This window comes from Procambarus clarkii, chromosome 2 (assembly GCF_040958095.1).
Source record: "Procambarus clarkii isolate CNS0578487 chromosome 2, FALCON_Pclarkii_2.0, whole genome shotgun sequence".
Lineage (NCBI taxonomy): Eukaryota > Metazoa > Arthropoda > Malacostraca > Decapoda > Cambaridae > Procambarus > Procambarus clarkii.
Window position 1 is genome coordinate 36,702,503 of NC_091151.1, and position 26,354 is coordinate 36,728,856.

General features: G+C 46.1%; 1 protein-coding gene across 9 annotated transcripts in view; it reads right to left on the reverse strand.

The window, feature by feature from the left end:
- CadN (neural cadherin) overlaps positions 1-26,354 on the reverse strand; it is a 724,585-nt gene that overhangs the window by 50,293 nt on the left and 647,938 nt on the right. For all 9 annotated transcript variants that reach the window (XM_069324325.1, XM_069324357.1, XM_069324337.1 and 6 more), the window contains one exon: positions 11,109-11,252. In XM_069324325.1, the coding sequence (XP_069180426.1) occupies positions 11,109-11,252 (144 nt within the window). The remainder of the gene's footprint in view (positions 1-11,108; positions 11,253-26,354) is intronic.

Genomic DNA, 26,354 nt, shown 5'->3' on the forward strand with positions numbered 1-26,354 from the left:
CGAACCCGACTGTACTACCGGGACTCTCCTGCAATTGTTTTATAAGAAAATATATAGTGCACATATAGTGATATGCATATATCAGATATGCATATATCAATACATACTGTACATACATTTCTCAAGATATAATAAATTAACACCATTGACACAATACTTCATCTGACTATGGAACAATTAAATAAGGCAAGAAATAAAGAAAATAAATGAAAGGAGAAATGATCACTTGTCACCCCACCTCATTCATCGCAGAGTTACTGCTTCTAGTAACCAAAATGACAACTTTAGGACTCATCTGCATCTTTACCACAGTATGGAGAGACTTAATATTTGTGCTTCCTGGATGTTAATTAACAATATAAAAAAAAATTTGGGGAGATATCTTTTTTGCACATGAAGCATTTGGCTTATCACTGGGTTATCACTGGTGCTCTGTTATAAATCTATATACAGTACTGTACTGTATTTAACTTGTGAAATAAATAATTAGCCTTCGGTAGCAGTGACAGATAAGCTGATATATGACCATTCCATAACACATCAATTTGTGTTGGGGAGTGAGGAGCCATGTATGAACCCATGTAGAACATCGCTCTACTGTTGGTTGGTTGCAACTGCAATATGCCACCTGTGAGTAGGTACTCACGATCTGCCATGAGGCCTTCTTAGTTTGTTGATAAATATTAATATTAGAAGTTACTGCTCTACAAGCCAAGAAAATATCCCTATTTTTATCCAGAGAAGCTTTGATATTTTCTAATTAATGTTCAGGGGTGCTATGAACTACATTATCTACAGAAACTTGGATTTATATCTTTATTTAATTAAGTTTCAATGTGCCTAGCAGGGTACCCCAACTTATATACTGTACAGTATTTCAAGTAACAGATTCTCCAGCTGCAGCTGGCTGTAAGTGCAGTATCAAATTAATTTATGGAAGAGACGGGTAAGATTGTCAGCGATAGTTTTCATAGCTTAACTTGAGAGAAAAGTGCCATTTCAGGGATTACAGCTCACTGTGAAACTTGAGATTCCATCAGTTATTCTGTGCTTCAACATGTCTTTCACAACTGGTTTTCTGGGGGACGCTCTTGTGGCTCCCTGAAACTATCTCACCGAGATGGCTCCCAACTACTAGGTCGCATCAGCCCTGGAATTCTTAGGCCTACCAGGGACCAGAGCCGCAACCTGGCTCCCCCTCAAAGAAGCTCGGGGAGATGACAGTCCATCACCTCACCAAGGAAGGCATGCAGAAAGTCAAGAGAATCAAAACGGACAATTGCTGGGTTAACAAAAAGACCGAAGCCTTGCAAGCTCCCTAATGAACTCCAACTGTGTAAATAATGATAAAATCTCTCAAAACAAGGAGGGGAGGGGGGAATGGGATTCACACCCTCCATGGGCTTGAGTTGTTAGTTCTTATGCTGATGTAGTTAAGACAATGTGCTTGCTTCTCTGCTATGCAGGCTCCACTGATTTTTTCAGCTAAGGGCTTTTGGGACTTTGCCTTTGCAGCATTTCTCTGTACAATGTTGGGGAGCATGATCATGGCAATTAGAGGGCTTGGAGCTGGATGTGTGCATCCTTTCTGGGTGCTCCCTACTGTTACCTTTGCGCTGACTCAAATTATATTCTCTGGTGTGTTCATGGGTCGTTCCCCCGAGTGGCCCTCTTTCCTTGAGATGGCCCTTACCTAGAGTGAGTCAGGGGATCTTGTGGTCCCTCTGTCTTGACACAGATCAGAAGTGACATTGACTGGTGGGGTGCACTGATGGCTCATGTGCTTAAAGTTTATGGTATGCCAAGGTCAGCCTTCACAACCGTGTAGCCCTGGCTGTATCAGCTTACTTTTAGGTCCGGCACAACATTCCCATTGCCTGGGTGTCCTGCTTGGTTTACCATTTGGACCCTGGAAATATCCCAGGGGTTTGGTGTGACAGAGAGAGAGAAAACTATCAACTTCAGAGGCCTGAGGCTGTTCAACATGCTTCGACTACACGTAAGGGGCATAAGTAGCCGACCCCTCACAGTGTTGAAGAGAGAACTTGATAAACACCTCCAAAGGACACCTGATCAACCGTGGGGACATTGAGCCCTGAAATCATCGCAAGGTAACCGCAAGGTAAGATGGCCACTGGTTATTGCCCTCCGAACTTTGATATTTAGTTAATGTTTCCAGGCCTCAGCATCCTCGAGAGGTCTTGGGTAGGATTTCTCGAACTCTGTTCTTGTCTGTCTTGACTGTCTGCAGTTTTATCTTTTCTGTAGTAAGTCCTATATTTTCTCCTTCTCCATGGAGTGTTAGTTTCCAGGAGACACAAGGGGCTTCCCTTTAGAAATTCAGCATTAAATGTAATGAAATGTCAATTTCTGGGCGAGTCCCAGTGGCTCCCTGATTTCCTCCCTTCCTTCTGGCTGTTGGGTGGTGTGTGTGTGTGTGCATCTACTCCAGAAGTGTAATTACCTAAGTGTAGTTACAGGATGAGAGCTACGTTCGTGGTGTCCCATCTACCCAGCACTCTGTCATATAACGCTTTGAAATTACCGACGGTTTTGGCCTCCACTACCTTCTCACCTAACTTGTTCCAACCTTCTACCACTCTGTTTGCGAAAGTGAATTTTCTTATATTTCTTCGGCATTTTTGTTTAGTTTGTTTAAATCTATGACCGTTTGTTCTTGAAGTTCCAAGTCTCAGGAAATCTTCCCGAGACTTGGAACGATTTCCAAGTTGGCAATTTTATCAATCCCTGTTATTATTTTGTATGTAGTGATCATATCACCTCTTTTTCTTCTGTCTTGTAGTTTTGGCATATTTAATGCCTCTAACCCCTCCTTTGTAGCTCTTGCCCTTTAGTTCTGGGAGCCACTTAGTAGCATGTCTTTGCACTTTTTCCAGTTTGTTAATGTGCTTCTTAAGATATGGGCACTAAACAACCGCTGCATATTCTAACTTTGGGCTAACAAAAGTTGTGAACAATTTCTTTAGTATTTCGCCATCCATGTATTTAAAAGCAATTCTGAATTTAGAATGCGTGGCATAGGCTCCTCACATAACGTTCTTTATGTGGTTCTCAGGTGATAGTTTTCTATCTAGAACCACCCCTAGATCTCTTTCTTTATCAGAATTCTTTAAAGATTTCTCACATAATTTATAGGTTGTGTGGGGTCTATGTTCTCCTATTCCACATTCCATAACATGGCATTTATTCACATTAAATTTCATTTGCCAAGTGGTGTTCCATATACTTATTTTGTCCAGGTCTTCTTGAAGGGCATGACAATCATCAAAGTTTCTTATCCTTCCTATTATCTTAGCATCATCAGCAAACATGTTCATATAATTCTGTATACCAACTGGTAGATCATTTATGTAGACAATGAACATCACTGGTGCAAGAACTGAACCCTGTGGTACTCCACTTGTGACATTTCTCCAGTCTGACACATTGCCTCTGATTACTGCCCTCATTTATCTATCAGTCAGAAATTTTTTTATCCATGTTAAAAGCTTGGAAAGAAACTACCAAACTTGTGGAATAAGTGAACCATTCTCAGACGCAGGTACGGGTTAGGGCACATCTCTGGGTCTGCGAACGTTGTTAGTATCCAGGGCTTCACGACAGACTCGAGTGCGCTTAACTTGATGTCATTATCAGGCTCCCAAGATGGTGCTAGGTCAATAATTCCCCAAAGGACATCTTCCCATTGCCCCATCATCTTGTCCGACGTCGTACGCATGGAGAGAGTTAATGCGCACAAAATTCCAAGTTGCCAATTAAAAGTTTTCCAATTAAAAGAACAACCTCTTTATGTGGAACTCTGTCAAAAGCCATTTTTAGGTCCAGATAGATGCAGTCAGCCTAACCATCTCTTTCCTGTAAAATCTGTGTGGCTCGATCATAGAAACTGAGTAAATTCGAAACACAGGATCTTCCAGATCGAAAACCATACTGTCTGTCTGATATTATTGTATATGATTTCTCTCCAGGTGTTTTACCCATTTAGTTTTTATTATTTTTTCCAATATTTTCACTATTACACTTGTCAATGACACAGGTCTATAATTGAGGGGGTTTTCCCTGCTGCCACTTTTGTAGATTGGAACTATATTAGTCTTTTTCCACATGTCTGCTACGACTCCTGTACACAGGGATGCCTGAAAGATCAGGTGAAGTGGAATGCTGAGCTCAGATGCACATTCTCTCAGAATCCATTTTGAAACTCCATCTGGGCCAACTGCTTTGTTCTTACTGAGCTCCTTTAGCATATTTTCCACTTCATCTCTAGACACCTCTATACACACTATGTTGTTCTCTGGAATTCTTATTGTGTCTGGTTCTCCGAAGATTTCATTTTGTACCAACACACTTTGGAACTTTTTGTTTAATGTTTCACACATTTCCTTTTCATTCTCGTGAATCTGTTTCCCATTTTCAACCTCTGGATATTATCCTTTACCTGCAATTTGTTGTTTATGAATTTGTAGAATAGGCCCGGTTCTGTTTTACATTTATTTGCTATCCCTTTTTCAAAATTTCTTTCTGCCTCTCTCCTTACTGCCGTATAGTTATTTCTCGCATCTTTGTATCGCTGGTATGTTTGGAGGTTTGGCCTCTTCCTATATTGATTCCATTTTTGTGTCTTTTGGTCTCTGGCCCTCTTGCAATTTCTGTTGAACCAATCCTGTTTTCTGGCCCTGCATCTCTGTTTTGGTATGAATGTTTGTGTGCCTTCATCGTTTATTTTGCAAAATTTGGCATACATTTCATTTACTTCCCTGCCTAGCAACAAGTCTGTCCAATTACACTCATTAATTTTTTTTCAAAGTTCCCCATAGTGACCTCTCTTTAAATCAAGTTTATCAACTGTTTCAATGTCCCCATTCTAGATGATATCTTAAAGCATATTTAATGTCTAACAGGATGTGATCACTTTCCCAAGGGAGGAAGGTACTGGATGTCAAATATGTCTTCTTTCCTGGTGAATAATAGATCCAGTACTGACAGTACATCTCCTTCCCTCATTCTTGTGGCCTGCTTGATGTGTTGATACAAGAAGGTCTCCAGAATGAGGTTCACAAATCTGCATGTCCAAAAGTCCTTCATTCTTGCTTCATAGGCCTCCCAGTTTATTGCTTTAAAATTGAAGTCCCCCAGTATCAACAGTCATGATTTATCTTTATCTGCTTGTACAATAATATCTCTCATGACCATTATGAGGCCCTCTCGTTTGTCATCTAGTTCTTCCTTTGTCCATGTTTTGCTTGCTGGTGGGCTGTATGCATTTAAAATGATCAGCTTATCATCCTGATTCCAGACCTGCAATGCCATTATGTCAATATCAAGAGGGTTTTCAAATAATAACTCTTACCTTCAGGTGTTCTTTCACCAGCACAGCCACTCCTCTCTTCCTAGTTTTCCTGTCATGTCTCCAAACTGAATAGCCCCATGGGAATATGACTTCATTTAATATATTTCCTTCGAGTTTCATCTCTGATAATGTGACAATATCTGGGACCTAAAGCTGAATTATATCTTGCACAGCCACTCCTCCTCTCTTCTTAGTTTTCCTGTCATGTCTCCAAACTGAATAGCCCCTTGGGAATACTACTTCATTTAATATATTTCCTTCGAGTTTCGTCTCTGATAATGCGACAATATCTGGGACCTTATCTTGAGGTTATCTTGAGATGATTTCGGGGCTTTTTTAGTGTCCCCGCAGCCCGGTCCTCGACAAGGCCTCTGCCCCCAGGAAGCAGCCCGTGACAGTTGACTAACACCCAGGTACCTATTTTACTGCTAGGTAACAGGGGCATAGGGTGAAAGAAACACTGCCCATTGTTTCTCGCCGGCGCCTGGGATAGAACCCAGGACCACAAGTCCAGCGTGCTGTCCGCTCGGCCGACCGACTCGGCCGACCGACTCGGCCGACCTTAAGCTGAATTATATCTTGCAACTTTTTTGTTTTTGTTTTGTTTTGTTTTGAGGCCAAAGTTTTTGACCTCACTTGTTGGAATATATAATTTACAGGAACATGTTCCCTTTCCCTTTGCTCTTTACTTTCCACTAATGATTTTGTTGCCTTGTTTTTATGTACCATTTCACAAGCTTTCCAGTCCCTGACACTTTGTAGAAAAAAGAATTTCTGTCTTCTTCATTTCTATCCCCATTTAGACATTTTGCTTCAATTAGGTTCATTTTCAGCTTTTCTCTGTCTTCCTTTGAGAAGTCTTGTCTTATTGACCAAAGTTTGCTAATCTCATCACTCTGCAATTTCCTGGCATTTCTAAGCACTTCCATCATGTTTTTCACTCCATTAAACGTCACCCTTAAGGGGCGGTTTTTGTCTTTCTCATATTTTCCTATTCTTCTAAAATTACTGACATTTTTCTTTGAGCCTTCTCCTAAACTTACTATTTTCTCTATGATTTTCATCTCTTCTGCTGCTCGGTTCACCCTAGATGAAATTTCCTTCTCTAAACATCCAAAAATTATTATGGACTTACAGTACTTCTGTCTGCAGAGTTTTGTACTAGTTTACTATTGGTAACCAGCTCTTTCCTAATTGCTTGCCGAATTTCTGCTTCTTGTTGGTCATTTCTGGTTTTGACTTCCGAACACACTTCCTTGATTGTCTCTCTCTCTTTTACAACTTGGGCATATGTCTCTTTTATTTCTTCTTTATACCTTTCTAGTTCTTTATTAGCCTCTTCTATTTGAGTTGCCAATGAAGTTTCTCGTTGCATCTCCATGCCTAACTCCATGTTAGCCCCTCAAGGTCCCTTGGAGTTGTTTACCATACGAGTATTTTCTTGTTAATTTCTTCAAATTCCCTACTCTTCACTTTCCATGTCTCATTATTCTTTACTAGTTCCTCCTGCATACCTACCTTATCAGTCAAGCTGGTAATTTCCTTACCTTGCTGGAAAATACTTCCTTTTAAATTACACAACTCAATCTTGAGATCTTCATTTTCTTGTTCTAATTTAATAACATTTTCTTCATAATTCTTTAGCATGTCCTCAATAATCACTAACCTGCCAAGAAAACCACCTTTCATTGCATCTTGTTGTGAGAAACCTGCAAAAGATTCCTTTGTGAGCAGGGTGTGGGGATTCCAAGGTCCCTGTTGAACCTAGCAATTGTCTGTTTTGGTTCACTGACTTTCTGAATGCTATCCCCTATCTTCTCTCAGTACCTCTTTGAGGGGGCCAGGTTCTAGCTCAGGTCCCTGATAGGTCTAAGAACTCCCTCGCTGACGCAACCTAGCAGTTGGAAACTGTCTGAGCTAGAAAGCTTCAGGGAGCCGCCAGGGCTCACCTAGAAATTTAATTGGAATTTTATTACATGCAATGCTGTTTTTCTACATTTTGAACTTGCTGTCTGTTTTTACTATGTGCAGTCTCAATAAAGACTACAGTACAGTACTTTACAATACATATATATTTGTTAATTTTTATGTACATAATACTTGAGACTGAAATTTGAAATTCACCATATTTTTCATAATATTTTTAACAAAAATAGTACAGTATGCAGTCCAGTAAAATGCAAGGTAACAAGAGAAAGCAATCTTGAACACAGCCGAGAGTCAACTTAATAAACATTGATGAATGGTTTTAAAGTTATAATAAATTAAATTAGTATGCCACAAGAGAAAAAAGTGCGTATGAATTACGACAAATATCATTTTAAGAAGCAAAGGTTGGAAAATTAAAGAATATACACACAAAAAAATCACATTAATGTGATGTATCAATGAGAAAATCAGGAAGTGAAATGAGGAGGATACGAACCTATGCTCTGGGTACTCCCAAGCAAACGGCATAGCCCATTACATGGTCAAAAGCAATGCAATGTGGGATTCAACTGAATCCTCTAGGGGTCCTGAGGCTTCCAACTGAAGCCTATCCAGGGCATTTGCTTGGGAGCACCCAGAGCAGTTCTGAATCCTCTTCATGGCTCCTACTGATTTTCTCATTGATATCTGGAGCATACCTGGAGAGGGTTCTGGGAGTAGTTCTACTCCCCAAGCCCGGCCTGAGGCCAGGCCCAACTTGTGATAACTTGGATCAACAAGCTGTTGCTTGGAGTGGCCTGCAGGCCCACATATCCACTACAGCCTGGTTGGTCTGGCACTTCTTGCAAGAACTTATCTAAATGCCTCTTTAATACATCAACCTTTGTTCCAGCAACATTTCTAATGCTTGCTGGGGTGGGTGTTGAACAGCTGTGGACCCCTGATGTTCAGACAGTGCTCTCTGATTGTGCCTATGGCACCTCTACTCCTCACTGGTTCTATTCTGCATTTCTTTCCGTATCTTTCACTCCAGTATATAGTTATTCTACTGTGCAATTTTGGGACCTGGCCTTTAAGTATTTTCCATGTACAGTACAAATTATTTGATACCTTTCTCGTCTCCTTTCCAAAGAGTACGTTTTGAAAGCTTTGAGACTGTCCCAATAATTTAGATGTTTTATCATTTTTATGTGTGCCGTATATGTTCTCTGTATTCTCTCTAATTCAGAGATCTCTCCTACTCTGAACGAGCAAGTGAGTACCAATTAATACTCGCGACAGGACAGCACCAGTGATTTAAATAGTATTAGCATTGCAGTGGGGTCTCTGGATTTGAATGATCTCATAATTCATCCTGAGGAGCCTGACAGCTGGGTGGACAGCGCTTCGGATTCATAGTCCTGAGGTTCCAGGTTCAATCCCCGGAGGCGGAGACAAGTGGGCAAAAAGTTTCTTTCACCCTGATGCTCCTGTTACCTAACAGTAAATAGCTACCTGGGAGTTAGACAGCTGCTACGGGCTGCTTCCTGGGGATGTGTAACAAAATGGAGGCCTGATCAAGGACTGGGCCGTGGGGATGCTAGGCCCAGAAATCATCTCAAGATACCTCAAGATCAAGATCCTATAATTTTCCTAACTGCCGCTATATTTGCTGGGTTATGTTCACTAAATGTGAAGTCGTCAGACATCATAACTTCCATATCTTTTACATTTTGCTTTCCATCTATGAGTAGGTCTGATTGTGTCCCGTGCCCTGTGTTTTGTTTAAGTTACTCGTTTACACCATACCCAAGTACTTGGAACTTGTCACCGTTAAACATCATGTTATTTTCAGTTGCCCAATCGAAGACTTAATATTTGCCTCTAGTTTTTCAGTGCATGGCGTTAATGCGATTTCTTTGCGAGTTTGAAGAAAAGAACTCCAAGACTATGATCAGAGTGAAGAGAGGCAATGCATGAAGCCCTGGTCAGGCTTTAGTTGTAAGCCTCAGGACCCCTAGAGGATTAACTTGAATCCCAGGTTGCATTACTTTTGACAATCTCATGGTGTAGTGGTCTAAGTCCTTTGCTTGGGAGTACACAGAGCATAGGTTTAATCCTCCTCATGGCTCCTACCAACTTTCTCATTGATGCATCACATTATGGATTTCTTTGTGCATTTGAAGAGAAGCATTGGTGGTAGAATTCCTAGACTATGACCAGGAATGCATGGGAGCAATGCACGAAACTCTGGTTAGACTTTAGTTGGAAGCCTATCCTCTAGAGGATTTAGTTGAATCCGAGGTTGCAATGCTTTTGACCATGTCGTGGTGTAGTGGTAAAAGGTGTTTGTCTGGCAGTACCCAGAGCATAGGTTTAAATCCTCGTCATGGCTCTTATTGATTTTCTCATTAAAGAATGTTTATAAAATAATAATGAAACACTGCAGTACGTTTTTTAAATTGCTGTAGTAACAGTATTTTTCTTGTCCAATGGCACACCCTATGCAAAATACTGCATTATCATTGTTAAGTGGCCAACTTTACGAAGTGATAAAACTACTCCTTGAAAGAAGTTTAATTTAATGAAGAAGCCCAGTACCAATATTAAAAAAAATAATAAAATAAAAAAAAAGTATCATTTGGGCATAAATTTTCAAAGATGATAAGAGATTTGGAAAATAATATTGTCTTTGAAGGGAATGAAGATGGCAGCAGGAAGCGTCACAAGTAATGAAGCTACCTACTCACATTTATTGAAGTCTTGAACAAATCTGCTCCCGACTTCTGCCACGATACCTTCTCAAACACAACGAATACATATTAATACTTTTTAAGGCTCATAAACATCCTAAAAGTAAAGAAAAGTGCATTGAATAAATCTCTGTGAAAATTATTCAGCAGGTTATCAAGTGGAGTCTCAAACCCTAACAAACTCGGATTAAGGAACACCTGCCTCTTGAAGTTATTTTCCTACAAACTGAGTGTAGACTTGAAGATATTGCTTGCATGCCGCACTGCAGTAGTGCTCATAGCAAAATTTTTGGTCCCTAAAATTAGTTCAAGCAATTCACGTTCTACTTTCACTTCATTAACTTAATTCCGAACAATATCTTCAAGGAGAAGATTTATTCCAGTATCAAACTTTCACTTTCATTTATTTTCATTCATTAACCCAGTACTAAAAAACTTGTTTCAATTATCTTTTCTACTGGTTTTCTCAAAATTTTCATTCTTTTCTGTATTCTTTTTAATCATTCCTACTCATAATAAAATCCCTAAACACCAGTCAGTATATTTCTGTTTCATCAGCCTGACAAATTCTTTTGCAAAAATATCACGTGTACAACCCAGGTAAACGATGCCCCCATTATTGGTTCATAGCACCACACACAAACCACCTTTATATCTTCCACCATCATGTGGTGTGATCTAAATTGCCTTGTGTGCTTTCATTCTAAATATTGTATTCATGTATGAAATATCGTACGGACATTTTATTTAATTCTCATTCTCGAAGATTAATTTCCATTTGCTCAGCTTCTTCACTGCCACCCTCATCTTACCTTCATCACTTCTCTTGAATAATACATTTACTTCACTTAAATCCTCACCTTTGTTAATACATCATAGCAATCTGAATTCAGCAGCATTCTTCTTGCAACATATTGGATTCGCTTCTTTCCTAGTGTATTCATCTATTAGTGTGTGCAAGTCTAAGATAGTCTAGCATATCTTCTGCGTATTTTCCTTCACTTTTACACTTAAAAGGCTCTTCGTAAGGTTTCAGGCGAACACAAGATACGGGTACTGTATTTTATTGTACTTACACTCATCAAGGTCCTTAGCTGTGACTGTGAGAACTGTGTGCTGAATGTCCTCATTCTCATCCACTTCAGCCTCATACAATGTCTTGTCGAAGAATGGTGGGTTGTCATTCTTGTCAGCAATACCAATACGAATGAACTTCGTCACTGAAAGAAAAAAAGAAACATTAGCCAGTGCAAAATAGTGCACAATATTACAAAGAAAATTTTAAATTGTCAGGGTTATTGTAAAGGTGTATCTTGGTGTGTCCTAGGCTACTGTAGATGTAACACCATAAAGGTGTTTTATAGTTTATTTCACATAGAACATGAGTCAGTCATACATGATATTTGATCCACCAGATTGACTGTCTCTTAACAATTAAAAAGTCACACCTATAGAAGTTAATGACTACAAGTTGACCAGGGGTCAGGTCGTGTGAAGTGACCTTGCTCTCTGCTAAGCTGATAATTGCAGACAGGTAGCCGGGTGTGTCCTTCAAACAAGCTGCTGTTTAAGGCATGGTTGAGAGATGGCCTGAGGCTATCTACCTAGTAGGCAGGACTTAGCTCCCGGATTCCCCATAAATATCCAGGGAACTGTGCATTCAGGATCATATCAGACACAGAGGATCAAAGATCGAGCAGGAGTGAGATAGATCACTGGTCCAGAGGGTCCAGAGGTGTGTCACTGCCTAACTGGCCTCCCCAGGCCAGAGGGAGGGTCTGTCAATTGTAGCCCCCTCCCCCCTCTATCCAACTTAGGCTCAAAGACTTTGGTGAGTTGAACTTTAAGGTGACAAATTTGGTGTGTTTCCAACTTAAGGTGTTGTGTGATTTTCAGGGGCAGTCGGTCGTAGTGTCTTCAATGTCTTGTGTGGTGACTCACATTGTATATTATTGTTGTCATTTAACATCCAAAGATATGAATGAATTACGATATCCACAGGAGTGAAGATCTCATGTTAAATATTTAATAGATTAACTTGTGTTTTTAAACCGTCTTTAATTTTTTTGTTCCTTAAAACTTCTTATTTAGAAGGCTACAGTGGACAGCCCTCTAAGCTTACTGGTTTTAAGATTTTAATGTACAAGTAGATGATTCCAATTCATACATGCTAACATTTGGCAACAGCTTAAGAGTACAGACAAGTTCCATTCCTTGTCTTGTATGTACTGGACTAGAATGGATGGTGGCAGCTACTCTTATCTTTAACTCTTAACCTCCTACTTTCTGCCTTCCCTACTACTCTACTATTTTCTACTTCCCCCAGTGATTTCATTCTCTTCCTTCCTTTAACCTTCCCTCTCCCTTGACTCCTTACTCCTCCCACCTCTCTACTTCCCTCACCCCCAAACCCTCACCTTTTTCTAATCATTTTTCATTTATTTCCTCTTCATTTCCAATGCCTCATTTCTACACCTCATTTCCATAGAGGTGTAGCTTGGTGTGTACCAGGCTACTGTAGAGGTGTAGCTTGGTGGGTACTAGGCTACTGTAAAGGTGTAGCTTGTGTGCCAGGCTACTGTAGAGGTGTAGCTTGGTGTGTGCCAGGCTACTGTAGAGGTGTAGCTTGGTGTGTACCAGGCTACTGTAGAGGTGTAGCTTGGTGTGTGCCAGGCTACTGTCGAGGTGTAGCTTGGTGTGTACCAGGCTACTGTCGAGGTGTAGCTTGGTGTGTACCAGGCTGCTGTAGAGGTGTAGCTTGGTGTGTACCAGGCTACTGTAGAGGTGTAGCTTGGTGTGTACCAGGCTGCTGTAGAGGTGTAGCTTGGTGTGTACCAGGCTACTGTAGAGGTGTAGCTTGGTGTGTACCAGACTACTGTAGAGGTGTAGCTTGGTGTGTACCAGGCTACTGTAGAGGTGTAGCTTGGTGTGTACCAGGCTACTGTAGAGGTGTAGCTTGGTGTGTGCCAGGCTACTGTAGAGGTGTAGCTTGGTGTGTACCAGGCTACTGTAGAGGTGTAGCTTGGTGTGTACCAGGCTACTGTAGAGGTGTAGCTTGGTGTGTACCAGACTACTGTAGAGGTGTAGCTTGGTGTGTACCAGGCTACTGTAGAGGTGTAGCTTGGTGTGTATCAGGCTACTGTAGAGGTGTAGCTTGGTGTGTACCAGGCTACTGTAGAGGTGTAGCTTGTGTGCCAGGCTACTGTAGAGGTGTAGCTTGTGTTAGACTGTAGGGATACTTTTAGATATCCCTACGTATTATATTTAGAGAGTTTATCATAGATAACCAATAAACGGTTTGATCAACATGCACAAATTTTACTGATTAACTACGCACAAAACACCAATGTGTATTTGTGTGGGTTTTGGGTTTGAACTCTCAGGAAACCGAAAACATGTTAGTGTTTATCAAGGTAATCCGAGGACCAACTACTGATTTTACCCAGGATGTGGCCCACAACAGTTGCCTAATTCTAAGGCACTTGCTTGCTGTTGAGCAATCAGAAGCATTAGATAGCAGGAAAGGGTGTCTAAACGTTTCTCTGTCCTGCCATGGGATTCGACCCCGGGACCTATTGCTTGTGAGCCAACTATACGCTGACAACTATCCTACAGGGGTTTAATTTTCCGAAATGAATGACAATGATCGATATGGTTAAGGTATCGAGTGATAAGTGAAGCTCTCTCCTTGCTCCTTTTTCTCATCCCTCCCTCCCTCTCCCACTCCACCCTTCCCTATTTGAGAGATACTGGACTCTTACGGACTAATGAAGTGCGCATCAATCCAATAAATGCTACAATAACTTGAAGACAAAACAAGAGAGCGTCGGGTGACGGAGAAAAGGTCTTTGTTCGTTATCAGTGACTCTTTCACTAATGTAAAGAACGGCGGGGCATTAAACCCGATGGGCTCATTAGTCCAATTTTCAATGTGAACCACCACCACCACCACCACCACCACCAACACTAGCCACAGCGGCGGCAGCGACCCCAAGCAGCAGCGGCTTCAAGCAGCAGAAGCAGCAGCAGTGCTGTGTATCACTACTACCACACCACACAGTCAACCAGTTGTGTACCACCACTACCACACCACACAGTAACCAGTTGTGTACCACACCAGTCAACCAGTTGTGTACCACCACTACCACACCACACAGTCAACCAGTTGTGTACCACCACTACCACACCACAGTCAACCAGTTGTGTACCACCACTACCACACCACACAGTCAACCAGTTGTGTACCACCACTACCACACCACACAGTAACCAGTTGTGTACCACACCACAGTCAACCAGTTGTGTACCACCACTACCACACCACACAGTAACCAGTTGTGTACCACACCACAGTCAACCAGTTGTGTACCACCACTACCACACCACACAGTAACCAGTTGTGTACCACACCACAGTCAACCAGTTGTGTACCACCACTACCATACCACACAGTCAACCAGTTGTGTACCACCACTACCACACCACACAGTAACCAGTTGTGTACCACACCACAGTCAACCAGTTGTGTACCACCACTACCACACCACACAGTCAACCAGTTGTGTACCACCACTACCACACCACACAGTAACCAGTTGTGTACCACACCAGTCAACCAGTTGTGTACCACCACTACCACACCACACAGTAACCAGTTGTGTACCACACCACAGTCAACCAGTTGTGTACCACCACTACCACACCACACAGTAACCAGTTGTGTACCACACCACAGTCAACCAGTTGTGTACCACCACTACCACACCACACAGTCAACCAGTTGTGTACCACCACTACCACACCACACAGTAACCAGTTGTGTACCACACCACAGTCAACCAGTTGTGTACCACCACTACCACACCACACAGTAACCAGTTGTGTACCACACCACAGTCAACCAGTTGTGTACCACCACTACCACACCACACAGTAACCAGTTGTGTACCACACCACAGTCAACCAGTTGTGTACCACCACTACCACACCACACAGTAACCAGTTGTGTACCACACCACAGTCAACCAGTTGTGTACCACCACTACCACACCACACAGTCAACCAGTTGTGTACCACCACTACCACACCACACAGTAACCAGTTGTGTACCACACCACAGTCAACCAGTTGTGTACCACCACTACCACACCACACAGTAACCAGTTGTGTACCACACCACAGTCAACCAGTTGTGTACCACCACTACCACACCACACAGTAACCAGTTGTGTACCACACCACAGTCAACCAGTTGTGTACCACCACTACCACACCACACAGTAACCAGTTGTGTACCACACCACAGTCAACCAGTTGTGTACCACCACTACCACACCACATAGTAACCAGTTGTGTACCACACCACAGTCAACCAGTTGTGTACCACCACTACCACACCACACAGTAACCAGTTGTGTACCACACCACAGTCAACCAGTTGTGTACCACCACTACCACACCACACAGTAACCAGTTGTGTACCACACCACAGTCAACCAGTTGTGTACCACACCACAGTCAACCAGTTGTGTACCACCACTACCACACCACACAGTAACCAGTTGTGTACCACACCACAGTCAACCAGTTGTGTACCACCACTACCACACCACACAGTCAACCAGTTGTGTACCACCACTACCACACCACACAGTAACCAGTTGTGTACCACACCACAGTCAACCAGTTGTGTACCACCACCACCACACCACACAGTAACCAGCTCCAGAGATCGTCGTCCACTCCCGAAAATCTCTCATTTCTCTCTTATAGTCACGTGCATCCTTCTTGTTTATGTTCACTGGCGTCTTTCTGGTGAGCAGCGGGTGGTGGTGGTGGTGGTGGTGGTGGTAGTCGTGGTAGTCATGGTGGTGGTGGTAGTCGTGGTGGTGGTAGCTGTGGTGGTGGTGGTAGTTGTGGTGGTGGTGGTGGTGGTAGTTGGTGGTGGTAGTTGTGGTGGTGGTGGTGGTGGTGGTAGTTGTGGTGGTGGTGGTAGTCGTGGTAGTGGTGGTGGTAGTCGTGGTAGTAGTAGTTGTGGTGGTGGTAGTTGTGGTGGTGGTAGTGGTGGTGGTAGTCGTGGTAGTGGTGGTGGTAGTCGTGGTAGTGGTGGTGGTATTTGTGGTGGTGGTGGTATTTGTGGTGGTGGTGGTAGTCGTGGTAGTGGTGGTGGTAGTTGTGGTGGGGGTAGTCACTTTAGCGATGGTTGCAGGTTGGTGCTTGAATGGTAAAAGAGGAGGATAGAGGAAATGTGAGGAGGAGAGGGGAAGGGAAGGGTCGAGAAGGATAGAGGCCGACGGGACACAAAGACAACATTGATCATTGGTGGGACAGATGACCAGGGACAGTTCCCACCATCCGTCTGCCGCTCCGTTCATACGTTAGTAGCGTGCGCGCGCACATTTACTATTCCTAATTAAAATTCATCTACTAGAACCAAAACGTTCAAAGTAGCACGGGCTATGGTGAGCCCGTAGTGGACTTACCGGGCACAGGAGCGGGGCTGTGACTGGTGCACATTTACTTCCAAGCTACTCATTCACCGTCTTTTTCGACAGTGATCAACATTTCCACAAACCAATCATTTGTTTCTCTTTTACAATTTAGGATTCCTCATATCCCCATTTTCAAGTCAATTGCTCTTACCACTCGCTGGTTCCACCAAGCACTTCCTCTCATTCCTCCTCCAGATGGCAGCACCAGCTCGGCATTCCTGACCAAGCTTGCTCTGCATATCTCCCAAATGACATCGTAAACACCACACAGCACTTGCTTTGTCAACGGGTTGCCGCGTAAAGCAACGGGTTGCCGCGTAAAGCAACGGGTTGCCGCGTAAAGCAACGGGTTGCCGCGTAAAGCAACGGGTTGCCGCGTAAAGCAACGGGTTGCCGCGTAAAGCAACGGGTTGCCGCGTAAAGCAACGGGTTGCCGCGTAAAGCAACGGGTTGCCGCGTAAAGCAACGGGTTGCCGCGTAAAGCAACGGGTTGCCGCGTAAAGCAACGGGTTGCCGCGTAAAGCAACGGGTTGCCGCGTAAAGCAACGGGTTGCCGCGTAAAGCAACGGGTTGCCGCGTAAACTAACGGGTTGCCGCGTAAAGCAACGGGTTGCCGCGTAAAGCAACGGGTTGCCGCGTAAAGCAACGGGTTGCCGCGTAAAGCAACGGGTTGCCGCGTAAAGCAACGGGTTGCCGCGTAAAGCAACGGGTTGCCGCGTAAAGCAACGGGTTGCCGCGTAAAGCAACGGGTTGCCGCGTAAAGCAACGGGTTGCCGCGTAAAGCAACGGGTTGCCGCGTAAAGCAACGGGTTGCAGCGTAAAGCAACGGGTTGCCGCGTAAAGCAACGGGTTGCAGCGTAAAGCAACGGGTTGCAGCGTAAAGCAACGGGTTGCAGCGTAAAGCAACGGGTTGCAGCGTAAAGCAACGGGTTGCAGCGTAAAGCAGACACCTTATTCCGCGTCTAACTTTGGTTCCCGCCCACCACAGACATAGGTGCCACAAATCAACCACAGGCAAATCTATCAACCCAAAATTCAAAGACCGTTCATTTATCTACTAACGCAAGATACAACTATGCTATCAACCTCTACTACAGTCACTACTAATTTATCCACTCATAAAACAAGGCCAGAACTCTTATTATCTACTTCTTAAGGTAATAACTCAACAAATCTACATTGACGGCAAATCCATCACTAATGTATTAACTCTTTGGAGTTGATACATTAGTATCAACGCCACCTTTGTATCAACTCCAACAAAGACACCTTTGGGACGCCTGATACAAAGTTGTCTCTTTGGTGTAAGGCACACCAAAAGGTACTAACGTTACTAAGCCACCTGGAAGCTCGCTCCAGCAAAATATCAAGACGATACAAGCAGATCACCGTCTACATCCTGGATGCCGCGTCTAATTCTAATTAGTATTTTACTTGCGTAATGAGTAGATAATTAGTTATAATTAAGAGGGAGGTTACCGGAGCGGGGAGTGAACGTTGTCATCTCTCGCCCCCACACTGATAATTAGTGTGTAATGAAGAGCGCCGCGCGCTTGACTACACCTGGGATAATCCCACACCAACTTCGCACTCCGCTGCGCCACTAACACGCTCCTTCACTGATGACATTAACGCTGCCTCAATATTATTTATCTTAGTGATGATCTGGCTGCGTGGCACGTACCGTAATATCATTAGGAAGACGGTATTAACATGCAAAATCATACTAATGCCACTCGAAACAAATCATGTTTAAGCAACACTTTTAGGTGTGAAAATTCAAACTGTGTAATAGCATTTATGTTTAGAACTAACAGAGCTTTACTTCTTGTTAACTGGATTATTTAATATGATCTTCATACTTAGTAGTTACTGCACCTAAAATATTACAAGTTGAAGTCACTGCTTCACTTGTTAATTCACAGCTCTCAGTGTATTCAGGAACCAAAATACAGATTGATAGTGTGCTTGATAAGTGACCTGACATATTAACGATGCCACTAGTGTCGCACAAATTCGAATGATCATCTAACCTTCAACTATGGTGCTACACAGCCTTCCCGGTTTGGGGCCTTCTTTTCATAATTACTTACTAACTTTCAACTCCTTTGTAAAACCCCGGCTCGACTCCCCAACAGTAAGACATACTAGAGGACAGAGGTCCCTGCTCCCAAGAGAACCCCATCCATACAGAATATTGCTTACAAGCTGGACGACACTTTGTGCCATAGCCATTGTCCGGGAGGGAGGCTCCACAGGTCTCACACACACCCTAGCTACACTCCCGCCAAAATAATCTAGCCACACGTGGGAGCGACTACAAGCCCCCCCCCCCCCTCCCCTCCTTCTACACCCAACTTTAATTACTGGAGTTCGTTAGACAGCCTACACATCTGGAGTCTGGAAATATTATTGATTGTAATCAATTGTCGTGCAGGTGGTGGATGTCGTGTCGGTGGTGGAACAATGCACCACAGATCATGCAGTTATGATAACCCTGCACCAACGACATGATACAACAGTTCCCTCAAACATACCAGCATTTCTGAAGAGTTGCTTCAAATCTCCATTAATGATGTAGTGTTGCAATAAACCCGTAAAGGTCCGTGTTGCTGTAGACAAATACCAAGAACAGTTGCAAGAGATGAACATTACCACAACACGCCCAGCGGACAAGTTATAGCACTGTAACCTCTTATGGTAATTGTTCGCTCCTCTACCCGACCAGCCATGCTTTTTGGTGCGTGTCGTTTGGAAGTAAAAGTGATTTGGAATCGCTTTTAGCCCTTTACTGCTGTTTAATTAGATTTCAGGAGTAGGAATCACTTTGCGAAAAGTCCTACGAACACAAGGGAAGGCTATTTTACAGCAAAGTTGGAACGGCGGGAGTTACAAGTGACGTAGAGAGCACAGAGGCGGTGACTGGTGCTTGGAGGTGGTTATCTTGAGGTTATCTTGAGGTTATCTTGAGGTTATCTTGAGATTCTTGAGATGATTTCGGGGCTTTTTAGTGTCCCCGCGGCCCGGTCCTCGACCAGGCCTCCACCCCCAGGAAGCAGCCCGTGACAGCTAACACCCAGGTGCCTATTTTACTGCTAGGTAACTGGGGCATAGGGTGAAAGAAACTCTGCCCATTGATTCTCGCCGGCGCCCGGGATCGAACCCAGGACCACAGGATCACAAGTCCAGCGTGCTGTCCGCTCGGCCGACCGGCTCCCGGTAGTGGCGCCTGTGTCCCCAGCACCCCACCCCACCACCACTCCAGCCCATCAACTACATTATGATGAGTTTAGTGCGTTCTTACTAGTAACAAAATGACGAGTCAGTTACTCATCACATGTAGGCTCGTCGGGATGTAACTAAGCATTAACACAGTAAACAAATTGCCAGACACATGACAATATGGAAAATATCGCAGCAAAATGTCTCAATAATTCTGTACCAGAATCAAATTGGTACAAATGATTCAAATAAAATTATAGATATGATGATGAAAGAGTTGTACAGGACTGATGATATTTGATCACATCACGAAAATCCAAAATAAATCACCCAAACCATGGCCACAAGATTTACCTTACCTTACCTCAAAGGTAAGGTAAGGTAACCATCCTTAAATTATAATAAGACCTTCAAAGTAAAGTGTGTGATAGTGTTGACAAGTGGTGTAGAGTGTGTGCTACTTGAGCACCTCTCGCTGGCCGCCTCGTTCACGTTCTCTCTTGCTTCATTCTCTACAATGGCGCCACAATATGGGTCGTCCCTGCGACACTTATTTTAGGTGAGAATACTGGAGTAAACTCTTGGTTTACATAAGATGCCTCAGGCGGTGCAACCCACCAAACACAACGAAACTACGACGTTGCTACAACGTTCGAACACGTTTTAACACCACCTAACCAGTTCTAACAACCAATATAGCAAGTTGTAACAACGTTCTAATACGTCATAAACACGTTAAGCCAAGATGTAACAAGTTTATTACAAGTTGTAACAAGCGGAAAATAGAGACAGTTTCGGTTTGTGTTTCCAGGGATTAAGAGGAAATATTGTAGAGGCGTTCGTAAGAACGCGTCTATACTGTTTACCCAACATCTGTGACTATGTTACTACCATGTTCTGGCAGTAAATGCACTCGCTTTCAATTATGTAAAGAAATGCAAAAGATATGGTATCTAATGACCTGGCTTTATCACTCGCAGGGACACGGGTGTTCTTGAACAACGTCATACTTCACTGTAGACGCCAGATGGAAATCTCTGGCACACTGAAATAGTTTTCTAATTCCATATTTCATAGTCAATAATACACCGTATTAACGTAATGAAACTAAACCTAACCTAACCTTACCATGGATATAGAGTAGATAATAACACTATGTGCTATTATCTTCCCAATCCATTCCTGTAAGGTTTCCTAACGCCAAGAAACTGTCGTACGTTTCGACAGTACGACAGTTTGTCGTACTGTCGTACAGTTCTCTATCGTAACCTACCAGAGGAGGCCTGGTCGACGACCGGGCCGCGGGGACACTAAGCCCCGGAAGCACCTCAAGGTAAGGACCTACGATAATTGTTGGCCTTCGGTCAAGTGTGCGTCAAAATGCGACGTGCTATCAGGACGGGTTGTCGTGTGAGTGGATCTCCTGCCTGAGGACAGGTTGAAGCACCTCGCCCAGGAGGACGCCCACTAGTCAACGTGTAGGTTATACACCAACAAACGCCCACCAAGTGCAACAACACCGTGAATTCACGTCCTTACGTTTTATCTGGCAGGCATACACGTAGTGAGTGAGTGAGTGAGTGAGTGTGTGTGTGTGTGTGTGTGTGTGTGTGTGTGTGTGTGTGTGTGTGTGTGTGTGTGTGTGTGTGTGTGTGTGTGTGTGTGTGTCGGGACCAGTGAGGGTGTGGCCCCTAGCCCCCCACGACACACCTGCTCGCTCCTACTCACTAACGTGGTGCCTGTGATGACCCCGTGGTGTTCTGTCCTTCACGTCCTGAGGCTGGTGACCCCGTGGTGTTCTGTCCTGCACGTCCTGAGGCTGGTGACCCCGTGGTGTTCTGTCCTGCACGTCCTGAGGCTGGTGACCCCGTGGTGTTCTGTCCTGCACGTCCTGAGGCTGGTGACCCCGTGGTGTTCTGTCCTGCACGTCCCCGAGGCTGGTGACCCCGTGGTGTTCTGTCCTTCACGTCCTGAGGCTGGTGACCCCGTGGTGTTCTGTCCTGCACGTCCCGAGGCTGGTGACCCCGTGGTGTTCTGTACTGCACGTCCTGAGGCTGGTGACCCCGTGGTGTTCTGTCCTTCACGTCCTGAGGCTGGTGACCCCGTGGTGTTCTGTACTGCACGTCCTGAGGCTGGTGACCCCGTGGTGTTCTGTCCTTCACGTCCTGAGGCTGGTGACCCCGTGGTGTTCTGTCCTGCACGTCCTGAGGCTGGTGACCCCGTGGTGTTCTGTCCTTCACGTCCTGAGGCTGGTGACCCCGTGGTGTTCTGTCCTGCACGTCCTGAGGCTGGTGACCCCGTGGTGTTCTGTCCTGCACGTCCTGAGGCTGGTGACCCCGTGGTGTTCTGTACTGCACGTCCTGAGGCTGGTGACCCCGTGGTGGTCTGTCCTTCACGTCCCGAGGCTGGTGACCCCGTGGTGTTCTGTCCTGCACGTCCCCGAGGCTGGTGACCCCGTGGTGTTCTGTCCTGCACGTCCTGAGGATCTTTCACCGGGAAAGCACTCCGTAATCCGTAACTGTCCCTGGAGACCTTCCACACCCGCCAACTGTCCCTGGAGACCTTCCACACCCGCCAACTGTCCCTGGAGACCTTCCACACCCGCCAACTGTCCCTGGAGACCTTCCACACCCGCCAACTGTCCCTGGAGACCCTTCCACACCCGCCAACTGTCCCTGGAGACCCTTCCACACCCGCCAACTGTCCCTGGAGACCCTTCCACACCCGCCAACTGTCCTTGGAGACCTTCCACACCCGCCAACTGTCCCTGGAGACCTTCCACACCCGCCAACTGTCCCTGGAGACCTTCCACACCCGCCAACTGTCCCTGGAGACCTTCCACACCCGCCAACTGTCCCTGGAGACCCTTCCACACCCGCCAACTGTCCCTGGAGACCCTTCCACACCCGCCAACTGTCCCTGGAGACCCTTCCACACCCGCCAACTGTCCCTGGAGACCTTCCACACCCGCCAACTGTCCCTGGAGACCCTTCCACACCCGCCAACTGTCCGGGGAGACCCTTCCACACCCGCCAACTCGTCTATTAATCCATTAAGAATGACAGTGATTGTATGGCGTGAAGGCAAGAGATGAAGGTACCCCAGCCCTCCATAACATTACATAACGTTATGAAATATTAATACAAAATACAGTGCTAATAGAGGCGCCAGATGACGGGAGTGGCGGCACCAGACAGTGAGGGACTCCTCCCACTCAACACACCTCATCACCATCACTGTATGTATAGTGACAAGCACCTGATGATAATGACAATACTCACTACTCATCTAGAAGGAGTCACATTATACGAAGGGAAAATTTACGTTATTAATATTGGAAACAAATAGGTAGCAAAAGACCTTACATATCATAACGCAGACTAGCGAACTTCTCCCTCCATCATGGTGCTTTGGTGTGTAGTTACCTCAGTGTAGGTACCTCAGTGTAGGTACCTCAGTGTAGTTACCTCAGTGTAGGTACCTCAGTGTAGTTACCTCAGTGTAGTTACCTCAGTGTAGGTACCTCAGTGTAGTTACCTCAGTGTAGTTACCTCAGTGTAGTTACCTCTGTGTAGGTACCTCAGTGTAGGTACCTCAGTGTAGTTACCTCAGTGTAGGTACCTCAGTGTAGGTACCTCAGTGTAGTTACCTCAGTGTAGGTACCTCAGTGTAGGTACCTCAGTGTAGTTACCTCAGTGTAGTTACCTCAGTGTAGGTACCTCAGTGTAGGTACCTCAGTGTAGTTACCTCAGTGTAGGTACCTCAGTGTAGGTACCTCAGTGTAGTTACCTCAGTGTAGTTACCTCAGTTTAGTTACCTCAGTTTAGTTACCTCAGTGTAGTTACCTCAGTGTAGTTACTTCAGTGTAGTTACCTCAGTGTAGTTACCTCAGTGTAGTTACCTCAGTGTAGTTACTTCAGTGTAGTTACTTCAGTGTAGTTACCTCAGTGTAGGTACCTCAGTGTAGTTACCTCAGTGAAGTTACTTCAGTGTAGTTACCTCAGTGTAGTTACCTCAGTGTAGTTACCTCAGTGTAGTTACCTCAGTGTAGTTACCTCAGTGTAGTTACCTCAGTGCAGTTACCTCAGTGCAGTTACCTCAGTGCAGTTACCTCAGTGTAGTTACCTCAGTGTAGTTACCTCAGTGTAGTTACCTCAGTGTAGGTACCTCAGTGTAGGTACCTCAGTGTAGTTACCTCAGTGTAGGTACAATGAGAGTTACGTTCGTAGTGTCCCGTCTTCCCTGTACACTTTGTTGTATAACGCTTTGAAACACACACACGTGTACGTACGAGTGAGAGAGTGAGTGAGTGAGAGTGTGAGGGTGAGTGTGAGTGAGAGTGTGAGAGTGAGTGTGAGAGTGAGTGAGTGTGAGAGTGAGAGAGAGTGAGAGAGAGAGAGTGTGAGAGTGAGAGTGTCAGAGTGAGTGTGAGAGTGAGTGTGAGAGTGAGTGTGTTGTAAATCTTGGTGTACTTACAGCATCTCCCCTCCCCCTCCCCCTCCCCCAACACACGAATTATTAAATTCCTTCTAAAATTATGGCGAGAGAGCAAGGTGGCCGGGTCAGAGCCTCACTCTGGCCAAGGTGGCCGGGTCAGAGCCTCACTCTGGCCAAGGTGGCCGGGTCAGAGCCTCACTCTGGCCAAGGTGGCCGGGTCAGAGCCTCACTCTGGCCAAGGCACACGAGTCTTGTGACCTCCAGGCCAAACAGGGAGGCTCTCTCAAGACATCACACATTAACAACACAAAATATAGCCATGACAAAACCGTAACGTATCCCCCCCTACCGGGAACATTTAGTAATGATTTCCTGCACCAGCCGTCCCCCCAATCCTGCCCCCTCCCCCACCCCTCACACACACACCTGGAGACCCCTCCATTCCCTCACAACACCCCTCCTCCCTCCCTCCCTCCGCCGCTCCTGGAGACATACCCTCCGTGCACACGCCTCCGCACAAAATTATACAGCGTAATAAAACCAACATTTTGTCGCTACTATAACTCTTTTTTTTTCTACACTGCAGAGTGAGGTGGTGGGGGGGGGGAGGGGGGAGGCGGCCAGCAGGTGGGTGAGGGGCGGCCAGCAGGTGGGTGAGGAGGGCGGCCAGCAGGTGGGTGGGGAGGGCGGCCAGCAGGTGGGTGGGGAGGGCGGCCAGCAGGTGGGTGGGGAGGGCGGCCAGCAGGTGGGTGGGGAGGGCGGCCAGCAGGTGGGTGAGGAGGGCGGCCAGCAGGTGGGTGGGGAGGGCGGCCAGCAGGTGGGTGGGGAGGGCGGCCAGCAGGTGGTGGGTGAGGGGCGGCCGATGACCGCGATGGTAACAGGCGAATGAGGAAAAGAATGAAGAATGGGTGGCCGTGTGGGGTGCCCCCCCCCCCACACACACACAAACACCCTAGTGTGCTTGTGTCCAGAGAGATAAACGACAGGATCAATCCCTAATCTAAACAAAGTTTTAAGGAAGCAAAGTAATGAGTACTGGAGCCGGGAGCAGCTACTGGAGCCGGGAGCAGCTACTGGAGCCGGGAGCAGCTACTGGAGCCGGGAGCAGCTACTGGAGCCGGGAGCAGCTACTGGAGCAGGGAGCAGCTACTGGAGCAGGGAGCAGCTACTGGAGCCGGGAGCAGCTACTGGAGCCGGGAGCAGCTACTGGAGCCGGGAGCAGCTACTGGAGCCGGGAGCAGCTACTGGAGCCGGGAGCAGCTACTGGAGCCGGGAGCAGCTACTGGAGCCGGGAGCAGCTACTGGAGCCGGGAGCAGCTACTGGAGCAGGGAGCAGCTACTGGAGCAGGGAGCAGCTACTGGAGCCGGGAGCAGCTACTGGAGCCGGGAGCAGCTACTGGAGCCGGGAGCAGCTACTGGAGCCGGGAGCAGCTACTGGAGCCGGGAGCAGCTACTGGAGCCGGGAGCAGCTACTGGAGCCGGGAGCAGCTACTGGAGCCGGGAGCAGCTACTGGAGCAGGGAGCAGCTACTGGAGCAGGGAGCAGCTACTGGAGCCGGGAGCAGCTACTGGAGCCGGGAGCAGCTACTGGAGCCGGGAGCAGCTACTGGAGCCGGGAGCAGCTACTGGAGCCGGGAGCAGCTACTGGAGCCGGGAGCAGCTACTGGAGCAGGGAGCAGCTACTGGAGCAGGGAGCAGCTACTGGAGCCGGGAGCAGCTACTGGAGCCGGGAGCAGCTACTGGAGCCGGGAGCAGCTACTGGAGCAGGGAGCAGCTACTGGAGCCGGGAGCAGCTACTGGAGCCGGGAGCAGCTACTGGAGCCGGGAGCAGCTACTGGAGCCGGGAGCAGCTACTGGAGCCGGGAGCAGCTACTGGAGCAGGGAGCAGCTACTGGAGCAGGGAGCAGCTACTGGAGCAGGGAGCAGCTACTGGAGCAGGGAGCAGCTACTGGAGCAGGGAGCAGCTACTGGAGCAGGGAGCAGCTACTGGAGCCGGGAGCAGCTACTGGAGCCGGGAGCAGCTACTGGAGCAGGGAGCAGCTACTGGAGCAGGGAGCAGCTACTGGAGCAGGGAGCAGCTACTGGAGCAGGGAGCAGCTACTGGAGCAGGGAGCAGCTACTGGAGCAGGGAGCAGCTACTGGAGCAGGGAGCAGCTACTGGAGCAGGGAGCAG